Here is a 13479-nt window from a genome sequence, read left to right as displayed (position 1 = left end):
ATAAACCACAATGTTGTATATGTAGTATCGTCTAAACTGTATAATTAATCAGCATGAGTGTGACAGATGGTGATAGAGAACAGATTGTACATATATACACGGATCATGTCTTATAGCTAGCACTCAGCTCTTAAATTCATTATTTATTCTCAATGGTCAGGATCTTTTGAAACTAGCCATGTGAGGACAGATGGACTTCTGGCGTTAGAGTACAATGCAGATAGCTACATGTTGATATGTTTGAGTTCATGATTTGTGTGTTACTGAAGCTTGAAATCAGTTTGCATTCCAATATGCTAATCCAATCCACCAGTGGTGGATTTAGGGGAGGGAGGCTCTTGACCCCTCTAAAAATTTTTAGTGTGTACATGTCTGCATTAATTTTATGTCATGAAAATCTCATCCAGCGATTAGGCCTACGTCAAATATGCCAGCATAATAAAAGCATAATAGGCTGCAGTACTATCATAATGCTAGCATATTAGGTGGATATTTCAAGCTATGGAGCTTAATTCCATGAAAATTGATCAATACTCCCTAATAAAGCAGTCAGTGGAAAATGCCAACTGCAATAGAGTACCCAAACGCATTGTGCATATGCATATAGTTCCTTAGATCAATACTCTCTAATAGAACAATCACTTTGTAGTGAAATACTCTAATAAAGCATTCAATGATTTAATTTTTACAATATTATTGTGAGAAATGTTGTTAACTTAGGAGCATAATACAACCATAATGGGAACACTGAAGAGCATAATAGGTGCAAATTTTGGTGAAAGCATTTTTGGGCAAAAAATTTGAACATATTTGACTCAGGCCTACCAGTGATGTTTGTCTTTCTATTTGCAACATTTAACTACACAAATGCTACCAATGTCTATATCTTATAAAATCTGTAGTCCCAATGGCCAGCCTATATGCTAAGTAAAACCCACAATTAAATATATTTGAGTGTTGTATAAAAAGTACACAGCTGTGCATATACGAGTGACAGTGTATAATCAAAACAGTAACTTCCTTTGATTGTTGTCTAAATAGCTACTACACAACAAAGCCTGTTAAATTTTTTCAATATTCAGAGTTTGTCAACATATTCAAGGGAGCTGCATTTTAGATCCTGTCTAGCTACTATACCATTGTATTGAGTGCACATAGGTGTGTACTGTGCAGAACTGCTGTACAGGTTGTATAAAATAAATCAGTTGCTGAAAACTCTGGCCCATTAACAATTGTACTCTATTATAAGAATCAAACTCGAGATATTCTAGTCACCAAATATACAGCACTGTGTCAGGAAAGCTATTCTAATAAACTTTTGAAATCAGCCACACATTCAATTTCAGAGGGTCTAATGTTCATAAATTTCTTGGGTGGCATATATTTAGTTGGACAGTAGCAACCAGTTTGTTAGTCAAGAGCTTACCATAGGTATCAAGATCAAGATACCCTAATAGAGCAGTCACCTCAAATACAGCAGTCATATAAAAATTGTGATGAACCCATACTGAAATCACTCTCAATGTCCATCTCAGTGGTCTAATTTTCAAAAATTCCTTGGGGTAGCATGCCCTCAGACCTCCTAGGTTTGTATGCCAGTGTGCTTTGCACACTGTAGTGTGTCTCCCCTGTAGGGTAATTTCATTTTCACCCCCCTTGAAAAGTCTGGATCCACCCCTATAATCTACTGCGTGCATGTACTTTTTATTTAATGCAGCTAGTTTTTTTTAAAATGATTGCTTCCAAACCCTACCTTGCAGATATAAGCCTATGGCTATTTCCTTAAGATCTCAATTTTCAGGCAGTCAAGCATTTGGCTAGAATTGCTTTCAACATACAACACTTCAAATAATTATTAGTATCACAGCGATTCACCATCTACCCCCCCCCCCCCCCACACACATATCCCTTTAGTTCTTTTAGCTAGGGTTATAGCTGTAAAAAACCTTTTTAGTTGTATAATTATATTGTACAGTATTGTGCATGTGTTTTGCTCTTTCACAAAATAAGTGTATAGCTATATATTATGTGCTTGGTTGAGTACTGATGTGAATGCAAAGGTCTTTTCTATTTTAATTCTGTTTATGTAGAGGGTGGAAACTTGCCATTCTTACAACCTGAATTTTGTTGGCTGCATGGCTGTTCTGTTAAAGCACGGTTGACTATTATACTCAATTTGTGAAAGCCTTGCATGTGGGCACAAATATATATTTGTTTTCACTCCCACTCTCAATTGGAACTATTCCTGAGAACTTGATATTGCATGTATCTATACTCTTTTTACCTTTTCTGCAAGTTGTGCTCTCCGCCGGCAAGCTTATAACACTTGCAAACCTATAAGGGATTTTAGAATATTTCCATATCCTTACTCCCCTATACATGGAGATGTCTTGAACATTTCCATGTTAAAGTGATATTATATAACTATAGTTAGGTGGCTTAGCAAAAAAATGTAGACACAACTGACAAAAGCACCAATTTTTTTTCTGTGAATTCCTTACCACGTAAGATTAAAATTTTTGATAGAATCCACCTCAGGCATGCATGCTGGGAAGCCATCCAAGGCTTGGAAATATGCCTGTTTACAATTTTGGTGTTTTAAATAGTAATTTGAAACTTTAGAATAACCTAGAGTATTTCAAGTGACATTAAATATAAAGTATGTCATTAAAGTATAAATTATGTCATTAAATTTAAATATTTATCAACACATGTCTATTTTTTGTGTTTTATTCACAATTACTCTATTAGAGCAGTCAGGCAGTCCTGTAACACATAGATAAGCACATTTCCACTCTGCGTTTTACATTCACTTGTACCACAATCACTTAAAGCATGCAATAATCCACCATACCACCACCACAAGTATCCCTAGGCTGTGTTGTGCTATGCCGTGTTGTGCCATGCATAGGCACTCTCCTCAAGCATGATATATGTATTTTGACAGATGGAATCTTTGGATTAGCTTGGCATGCTTTGAAGTGTACAATTTCCAGCCTAGGGGCCCAGATCTAGGAGTGTTTACCCTCAGAAATTTAACCATGTATGTGCTTATAGGAAAAGCTAGTAGAGTACATTTAATCAATTGTTTGCTTATGATACCATGACAACAAGCATACCATAACAGAAAGATAAAAACAGCAAGGAAAAGAACTGAGCTCTTCTGAAAACTGATCAGTGCTGCATGGTCAAAATTATATTTGCATGACTGATTTATTGAATGTGGGAATTCAAAAGAATAATACTGCTAGAACAGTCATCTATAAAGTTCTGCTACATAGTAATAAAATTACCATGACCACTGTGCTAGTTGAACTCTTCTTTGCATATGATTTCAGCACAACTATCTTAGTTACCCAATATTGTATGCATACAATTGTGCCAAACATGTCATAGTTTAAATTCTACACTGTTGACTAATTGATCGATGAAATATTGCAATTCTGTGTTCTTTACATCCTAACCTAGCATGTCAAAGCTAACTATGTGTAATCTTTGGTTGCTAAGTTTCACGGTAATGGTGAATGTAAACATGCAATACTAAAAGATATTTTTCACTGCTACAATTTGATTTTAAAATTGCAATACTTCATCAGATTGCATCATATGTCTGAAACATCTTTAAAACTGTAGCATTTGATATATACATACCTGCATGTCCAGTCAAGCTCTGGTAGCAAGGCAATTATATTTACGTGTACATAGTTAGTCATTTATACTCTACCATTGCTTAATGAAAGCTGTTTGGAAATTCACGAAAAAACCCATGGTGACTGCATCCCATGGTTATACTGTACTTAAACCATACTTTGCCCTCAAAAACCCTGTGAAATCCTATACATTATATCCACTACTACAAATACACATTTTTAACATTAATTCAGCTTGAGACTTGAGTAAGGGAATTTTATCTTACATAGTATACAGCTGTACTGCTGGATTAGTGGTATGAAGAACCTTATTGTTGTGGTCATGCATGTGATTTCAGCATATAAACACAAATCAAGCATGTAGCAATAACGCATATTTTCATACTAAATAACAAGAGCTGGTGTAGTATAAGTTGGTAAGTTATCAAGCTATGCCTACTTCGCAAACAGGCACAAAATGAATTTTGTATAAGATGTGACATCTAAATGACTACAGTATTTATTTATTAAGGCTTTACAGCACAAGTGCTAAAGCTCTGTAGGACACCTGGCCATGGTCCTACAGCTAGTCACCAGCCTATTATGCTGGCATAATTTTGAGCATAATAGGTTCCTGAAAGCATCAAGCACAATGCTAGCATAGTAGGCAGAATAATTGTCATACCATAAGCAAAAATGCATAAAACAGAAAAAGGTTGACTTACAAAAACAGAACAGTCAATGCCACTGATATGACATTAAGTAGTTATCTGACATGACTGTTGTTATAGTATACAATGCAGCCAAATTCTTAATGCACAACGAGTACTTTTTACATTTAACCAGTTGTTCATAAGCCAAAGTTTATCATTATCCATTGAAAGTAACAAAACATTGGAATTGTGGCAAAACTTTTTGAACATAATTATGAGCATAATAGGCAAAATTTTTGAGCACTGCAGCATAGCATGATAGGCAAAATTAAAAGCATGATAGGCTGGTGCATACCTACAGCCTGTTTAAAGTTGTTACATAAAGTGTGTTTGAAAAGGTGAAGAAAGGAGAAAAAAATCCATGACTGGACCTGGGCAGCCTCAAACTTGCAGCCATCCGATTAACGCTTGAACAGGCTGTAGGACCAGGTGTCCTACAGACCTTCAGCACTTGTGCTGTAAAGCCTTAATAAATTAATAGAATAAAAGGTATTAGGTAAGAGATTTATATAATATTGTCACAAACTAATTACTGCAAATATTTCAGTGTATATTCATTTCCACAGTGAGCAACTATAGAGAAATTTCTCTATACAGTTTGTGGATCATACAAGCTGTATATGCTGTAAACTATAGGTGACCGGATTTGCGAAAAGGTGCCTTTTCCACACATTCTACATACCAGAAAACAAAATGATGTAACACTTGATTCCTTATACTGATTAACTTGCTCTTAGTATCAGAATGCAGCCAAATACTATTATATGCCATGATCAAAAAGTTATGAAGCTTCAAAGTTCAAAAAATGGGTCAAATTTTGTGTGTGGAAAAGGTACCTTTATGCAAATCCGGTCACAGTCAGTATGAATGAAAAAATTACTTGTCAGCATTAAATAAAGCTTGTGAGAGTAATATTACTGTTATCAGACCTTGGTTTAATGTTCAACCCTGCATAATGTTCTCTTGCATGAAATAGAGCAAAACTAGCACTTATATGACTTGCTGATTTTGAAAATTCTTTAGTTTCATAACTATAAATGCTTTTATGGAAAGGCCCTTTTTAGAATAAGATGGATCCTATCAAAAAATTAAAGTTAAGGTTGTGGTACATATGTGGAGAAAGTTTGGTACTTTTGTTACTTGTGTCCACATTAGTTTTAAATTTGGCTTTAAGCAACCTAACGAAGCTTAGTTTACATTTTGTCCCTTGGAAATATATTTATATATACTGCCAGCATCACAAAATTGTAAATAAAGATTCTGCATTGAAATTCCAGTAGCACAAAGTGAGGAATAAGCTACACCTTAACGGACTTCTATAGGTCACAGCGTGCAATAACATATTAAAATCTTCTGATAGCTGCACCCCAAGATGGTGCATGTGCTGTAGATCAAGCACTAGATACCATGTTATTTATAGCACCATGAGAGAGATATATTCTATTATTTTCAAATGTCATTACAGTCAAACTGTCTAGTAAAAATAGTTACGTAGTTTGATTCGTGCATGCTTGTGGAAAACAAGAGTTGAAATTAATGAATCCATAAGCATGAATTAGTATCTCATGCCAAATATTTAGGGGTGACTATTGATAAGAATTTATCCTGGTCAGAGCATGTCAAACAAATAACTAAGAAGGCCAATAATGTAAATGCTTTTTACAACGTAATATAAGGTGTCCCCCCCAAACCAAAAGAAATTGTTACGGCTCTTGTTAATCCTATATTAGAATACGCAAGCACTGTCTGGTCACCCCACATGCAGAAAGACATTGATACTATCGAAAATGTTCAATGGTGTGCAGCGAGATTTGTAACTAACAATTATTCCCGGTACGTAAGTGCGACTGAAATGTTATCCAACCTGAGCTGGTCCATATTAACCAGATGTAGAAATGAACAGAAGGCTATAATGTTATATAAGATCATAAACTGCCAGGTTGATATAAATGCTGACAATCTCTTTATTCTTAACCTGACATCTACCACACCAGAGGACACAATAAAAGATTTATGATACCAATGACAAGGATTGATTCTTACAAATTTTCTTTTTTTTCCGTCCGCTATTAAAATTTGGAATTCCTTACCCCAACATGTGATCAACTCAACAGAGATTGAACAATTCAAGTACAACCTAGCTGGTCTAGACACTAATTAATAATTAATTAGTAATTATGTATGATTGTAATTGTACTATTGTTTCTTTTGTGCACCATACTCTTCTCGAGGTCTACACAATACAACAAATAATAAATTAAAAAATTGAATTTCCTGTGGTGGTAGTTGCAGTTTATGATCAGATCAATTTTACTGTATCTTCATAATTGTTTATATAATAGTGATTGCTCCTGAAGATAAATTTACAGTTAAACTCATGAGTATAAACTAGGCAAAAAGAAATTTATAAAAGTCATTGTATTTTTGACATATTTGGACTTGGCTGGACAAAAATACATATTAAAGTGAAATTATGTTAAGGATGAGATTAATTATAGTGATGGTATATAAGAATGCCTAGCATATAAGGTTATAATGACACATGCTGGTAGTTATAAATTACTCTTCAGACTATAATTCAAAAGTGGGATATAATTTAATTGGATAAGTGGGTGCCTGTTTTTTCAAAGTAGCACAACATCAACTCATTTCATTATAAAACAAATCAGTTTTTGTGCTCAAAAGTACACACCAGCCGTGTGTGTAGGCATACACCAGTTTGCCAGAAGGTTGTTAAAAGCATTGAACATAGAGCTATAGCATAATAGATTTTATAGGATTTGTTATATAGTTGAATAGCAACTTTTTGAACCATGATTTCCACTCCAAGTAAAATATCTTGATTGAACTATTCTACATTAGTGACTGTTTTATTACAATAGTGCTCTTGAGTGTATTGGTCACTCAAGAGCATGATATCTTATACTGGCCATGTCTTTATTCAACTTAACCCGACTTCAAATTTCATATAGCTTTCACCACTATTAATTAGGGCTGAAACAAACACAGGCTCAGATACTCGTTAAGGATTGTGTATATTTGGTTTGTAAATTGGTACTTGAGCATGCATTAACTGAAGATCATGCGATCCATTTTTACCAACTCATGTGATGCTTTTGTAATTTGGAAGTGACACCATGCACTAAAGCTGTACTGCATGAAATCCTATAAGAATGCATAATCATTAATCATTGATTTCAGTCCACTAGCAACTCATGCAGTGTTATTTGTAATTGCATGAAATTATGGTAGTTATTCTCTGACTCTGCATGCCACTTCTTGAGTGATAGAAACACTATGGTTTATAATGTCTGGTACATTGTGGTTGTCATAATACAGGAGTTTTAACAATTGCCATTTCTAAACTTAATTGACTTGTTTAATTCTCTCATCAGAGCATTTGCTCTACATGGCCATTGTCAATTCTACAGATTTTAATGTATACCTGAATATCACTCTAATGTCTAGCATATAGTGCAAACTAGAATCCATATAATGCTCACAATTTCTCTAGATCTGTGGCTATAGGGCTGCACCCATAGACCCTACATCAGTAACCAGCGGCGGAGGAAGTAGTTGATATGAGGGGGGCTGACCAGGGGTGGATCCAGACTTATGGGGAAAAAAATTAACTAAAGCACTACATTGTCTCTGGTTTGATAAGGTGAGAGCAAAAAGAAAAAAAAAAGGTAGCAACCAGCTGACAATAGCTGCCCACCTCACCAGCTACGAATTTATACTGATAAACTACATAAAAATCCTTACATAGCTCACTACACTAATACTGTGATTGCTTTATTAGAGTGACTGCTCTATTAGAGTATCTCGATCTTGATCACGGTTTTCATCCCCATTCCAAGAAGGATAATTTCGCGTGATATCATTCTGAGAGGGGGGGGGGGGGGGGGGGGCGCCCCCCTCAGCAGATCGAGGTGGGGCTTCAGCCCCCTACCCCTCTCCCCCCCCCCCCCCCTTTCCGCCGCCTATGTCAGTAACTCAGTGATTCTGGCGGGCCACTGAACCCTCAGCGTTTGTTATCACATCGTACCCCTGTACTGGTTATACATTCAATTTAGCCTGCATGAATTCATGAGTAGATCACAGCATAGATAATATATACCTGTCCGGAGGTATATATTATCTATGATCACAGATAGAGTTATTCATCATTCACTATATAGCTCGGCCGCTATTTATAAGGATGTACAAGAAGGCTAAACTATAGCTCTGTCTACAATGTTACTGAAGAATCAGTTGAATTCCCAGACCTGTCACCAGGTGGTGATCATGACTTGATTATGATCCACATTTATTAATTTATTATTAATGGATAAAACAATGTATACACATTAGGCCTGAGGCCTTTCACAGTATCCACAATGTTTGCAGTTTATTGAGGAAATTGCCTGCATGAGGAGCTGGCTGCTGTGATAACCTAGGATTTATTTATTATTTGATTTGTCAAAGACATATATAGGGCTTCACTAAAACTAGGCTTGAGGCCTGTACTTCCCAGATTACAAAACAGGTACACAAACAAGACTACAAAATAATATTATATCATTCGTTACATAAGTGTGTCCTACACATAAGATGATCCTGCATGTACTGCTATGGGGAGTATTCTGGATCAAAGAAAAGTTGAAGAAGTCAAATATACAGCCACTTGTTGTTTACCAATAAAGAATAATAATATGTAGTATATCAACGTTGAAACCGGGTCACTACTGCTGACCCGGATGACCCACTGACCCGGATGTGACCCGGATTGACCCGGATAAATTGTAAACCGGGTCAGACTCAGATGACCCAGAGAAAATGTGACCCGGATGACCCGACCCGGTTTCAACGCTGGTAGTTATGCATTGCAGTTACCATCTCTGGCTCATCGATGACTTAGAGGGGATCTTATTCTACTGTAAAGTTGTAAACAATTACATAGTTTTTAATTCATAGTTTGATACCTTCATAGTAAATCTTTTTTTGAGATTGAAGCGTACGTAGAGCTGATTATTTATTTAACAGAATTCCTAATGACTGGAACAGAATCAGTTCTTTAATGACTACAGGTAGCTATATGTCCAATGCAGTAAACAGTTTTAGATCACTAAGCCAATACTAATGTATCATGTAACTACAACTCAGTAACATTAAAAAAACAAGTACACCGAAACCACAGACACAGATCAGTGGCTAACATGAGAACAACATTTTAATATTAGCTAGGATCAAGAGTACATAATAAAAATAGGGAGGAAGAGTGTCTAACTAGGACACTTTCAGCCAAAATCACTGTGTAGTATAGAGCCTCTACACATTGGTAGAATAAAAGCTTTACGTTATTCAACACCTATCAACAGCACTCAACACCTATCAATAGATCTCTATATCATCAGCAAAAGTGTTAATTTGTTCAAAGATCATTGTCTATTCAATAATACACAGTGATTTTGTACAGGCTGCATTGGTAGTTATGATTATGATTATGATTATATACTGGGTCAAGACAGTGTAGCTGATAATTGACCCAGGTAATTACAAACAAAAAAAACCATTTAACACATACATGCATACATAAAATTATTTATTGTGTGATGACAAGGTGGTTGGTAAAAATGTTTGTGGATTGCTCTTCAGTTATAGACACTCTCCCTCAGCGGCGGCGGAAGTAGTTGATATGAGGGGGGGCTGGGCTGACCCAGACTTATTTCTATAGTTTGGTAAGGTGAGACCAAAAAAAAAAAAAAAAAAAAAAAAGGTCGCAACCAACTGACAAGAGCTTTCCACCTCACCAGCTACCATTACTAGCTGATAAACTACATAAAAATCCTTTCATAGCTCGCTACACACTGACTACTTTATTAGAGTGACTGCTCTATTAGAGTATCTCGATCTTTATCACGGTTTTCAGCCCCACTCCAAGAAAGATAATTTCGGTGTGATATCATTCTGAGGGGGGGCTAAGCCCCCCCTCAGCAGACCGAGGGGGGGGCTTTAGCCCCCTAGCCCCCCCCTTTCCGCCGCCTATGCTCTCCCTCCTTATTTTTATTATGCACTATGCACAATGATCAATGTACAACGTACGTACTACATGAGTATTATCGTACATGTAAACATGATTATTAATACAAAGAACACCGTTTTGCTGTTCAATCTTTTGGCATTATAAATGAAGCCTTAACAAAACAAGAAACCGCTAAAATCAATAATTGTTTAGAGGCGCTTACAGGCTAGTTTTCATGCAAATTAATAACGTTGTAATCACTATAACTAAGAGTTACTTCAGCATTTTTTTTGTTCCATTATATTCTGTCGACTGTTCTATTAGAGTATATCTATCTCCGGAAACTCGTGCCTAGAATTGCGCCTGAAAATTTACTGAATTCAAGTAGCGGAAATTATTGCTGTACCGGCTCCCCCTGCACGTGTGTATTTCGCCAGGTGCTTGCAGAAATGGAGGGGTTAGTCTCTGCTGACAAGAAGATGGTCAGGTTAGAAATGGAGGGATTATTCTCCGCTGACAAGAAGACGGTTCTTCTACTCAAGGATATTTCAGTACAGGTGAAGGTGAAAGGTTATCTGGTTGGAGTCTCATCTACTCTAAACTACTCCAATGACACGAGTAATCCTCTGGAAGTGACGCTCCGATTTCCTCTGGAGGAATCATTTGCAGTTGTGGAGTTGGAAGCGATCATTGATGGTAGGAAGGTGAAGGCTTCAGTACACGAGAAAGAGAAGGCGAGGGATATGTATGACGACGCAATTACTAGTGGACACACTGCAGCATATGCTGAAGAGAAGGCTGGAGACATCTTTAGCATAAGTTTGGGTAACCTTCCATCAGGAAGTGTGGCAGAGATTAAGCTTAGAATGGTTGGAGAACTACCAATCGATTCAGAAGGACGAGTGAGGTTCACTTTACCATCAGTGTTAAAACCACGCTACACTCCAGAAGGATCAAGTGATCCACTAGCTGCTACACAGAATCCTAGTGTAAAGCAGGCATCTGTTGCTGGAGTGTTCAAGTTTAGCATGAGCATAGAAGGAGCCAAGAGAGTTGCCAAAGTGTCTTCACCCACTCATCAGGTAAAGACAGAAGAAACAATGGATTGTGTGGATGTGTGCATAGCTGGGGAGGGTCCTGTAAGTGGAGATGTTACAATATTGATTGGATACAAAGATCCTCATGAGCCGATGGCAATGGTAGAAGCAGCAATAGAGGGGAGCAAGACGAAAGAGATGAAGAGTAAAGCAGTGATGCTTACATTTTTTCCTAAGTTTTCTGTCTTGCAGAAGGTAGCTTGTGAGTTCATTTTTGTAGTTGATCGCAGTGGTAGCATGAGAGGTTCTTACATTAAGAGTGCTTCAGAAACACTAGTGTTGTTTCTAAAGAGTATTCCACAAGGTTGTTTCTTCAACATTATCAGTTTTGGGTCTTGGTATGAATCATTCTTTCCATCAAGCACGCCCTATAATCAGGAGACAATGGAGAAAGCTACTCAGTTTGCACAGATGATGGAGGCCAATTTTGGTGGCACAGAACTCCTTGCTCCACTACAGTACATATTTAAACAACAATCAAAGTCATCAGGTCTCCCTCGACAAGTGTTCATTTTGACAGATGGTTCTGTTAGCAACACAGACAGTGTGATCAGTGAAGTGAGGAAGAACTGTCACAGTACAAGGTGTGTGGCGAATGTGTTATAGTAGTAATGTGATGATAAGTTGTTGTAGGTGTTTCACATTTGGTATTGGATCAGGAGCATCAAGTGCCCTAGTGAGGGGTATTGCTCGAGCTGGTAATGGATCAGCAGAATTTATTGCTGACAATGAACGAATGCAGTCAAAGGTGTGTAGTGTGGGTTAGATCATTTCTTACATGTGTGGGATTGGTTGTTTGTTGTTTTAGACAGTGATAAAACATCCAGACATGTAACTTGTTGCACGTATTAAAGTTATCTGTTGATCTGTAATTATGTGTTCTTTTGCATTAATTACAGGTGATTTGTAGCCTCAAGAAAGCTCTACAACCATCAGCTAACAATGTGACTCTCACATTTGATCTTCCTGGTAGCTATGAGGTGAAGGTGGTACCAGATAAGATTCCTAGTATCTACAATGGTGAGAAGACTGTTATTTATGGTCTTCTGATGGACAAATCAGATGACAAAGGAAGAGATGAAAAGATGTGCAAAGCGATACTGAGTGGTGATATTCTTGGTAAAGGGTTCAGATTTGAGATCCCATTTGAGTTATCAGGAATGCAAGCTGTGGAAGTTGTGTCAGCAATTCACCAGTTAGCAGCAAAGGTTATGATCCAGGAGTGGCAGGATGATTGGGAGCCATATGAGGAGAGACACAAGAAGGAGATCATAGAATTGAGCTATGATGCAAGTGTGGTGTCCAGGTATACTGCTTATATAGCAGTGGATGAGGCCCATAACAAACCAGTATCAGGAAGTATGCAGAGCTATGACTTGACTGATGGAATGCCTTCACCACCAAGGATGCTGGGTTTTGTTAGCGGTGAAGAAGGAATGTTGCAAGCAGAAGGTATGGTAATTGGATCTAAAAAAGTAAACATCATGTCGACTGGGATGGATAAGGAGGAGCTTAGTAGTGATTATTTGACTGATGACAGCTTTTTACTACCACCTCTATCATCAAAATCTGTAGCCTCCATTGCCAACTTTATTGTTTGCTTACAACAATTTGATGGTTCATGGCTACTGAATAATACGTTAGCTGGTGTTGTGTCCAAGTCAGTTGAGGAGCTGAAGGGTTGTTGTCCAGTTTCCTGTGATGTCGCCACAATGGCCAACATCTGGGCCACACTAGTTTTGATTGAGTTGTTGAAGAAAAAGTATCCTTCAATGTTGGAGGAGTTAGAATTGATTATTATGAAGGCTGAGCAGTGGGTTGGTAAACAAGTGTTACCTTCTGGTGTAGACCTTGCTGTACTGAAGGATAGTGCTAGTAAAATAGTGTAAACCATGTGACATGTTGTTATTTTTATCTGTTGGACGTACATTCTTTCTTTTTTTTGCTGCAGAAGTATTTTTATGCCTATAATATGTAAAGCATAGTGCACATTTTTACATGCAGTACTGAGCAAACAAGTCAGTATCTTGAATGGA

The 13479-nt window shown here is 37.2% G+C and overlaps 1 protein-coding gene across 1 annotated transcript; it reads left to right on the top strand.

The window, feature by feature from the left end:
• Nucleotides 1–10739: 10739 nt before the first annotated feature.
• Nucleotides 10740–13479, top strand: LOC136238396 (von Willebrand factor A domain-containing protein 5A-like). Its single transcript, XM_066028845.1, has 3 exons — nt 10740–12027; nt 12077–12191; nt 12343–13479. Exons 1-3 carry the CDS (start codon nt 10796–10798, stop codon nt 13330–13332), a joined length of 2337 nt encoding a protein of 778 aa, XP_065884917.1. The 5' UTR covers nt 10740–10795; the 3' UTR covers nt 13333–13479.

This window comes from Dysidea avara, chromosome 11, assembly GCF_963678975.1.
Source record: "Dysidea avara chromosome 11, odDysAvar1.4, whole genome shotgun sequence".
Classification (NCBI taxonomy): domain Eukaryota; kingdom Metazoa; phylum Porifera; class Demospongiae; order Dictyoceratida; family Dysideidae; genus Dysidea; species Dysidea avara.
The sequence above is the reverse complement of the archived record's forward strand: the minus strand, read 5'-3'. Positions and strand labels throughout refer to the sequence as shown.

Bases quoted from the DNA above. Each gene is read 5' to 3' on its own strand.
- LOC136238396 (XM_066028845.1), top strand. From the start codon at position 10,796: ATGGAGGGGTTAGTCTCTGCTGACAAGAAGATGGTCAGGTTAGAAATG. The intron at 12,028-12,076 runs GTGTGTGGCGAA...AAGTTGTTGTAG, and splicing joins AAGAACTGTCACAGTACAAG to GTGTTTCACATTTGGTATTG. The intron at 12,192-12,342 runs GTGTGTAGTGTG...CATTAATTACAG, and splicing joins ATGAACGAATGCAGTCAAAG to GTGATTTGTAGCCTCAAGAA.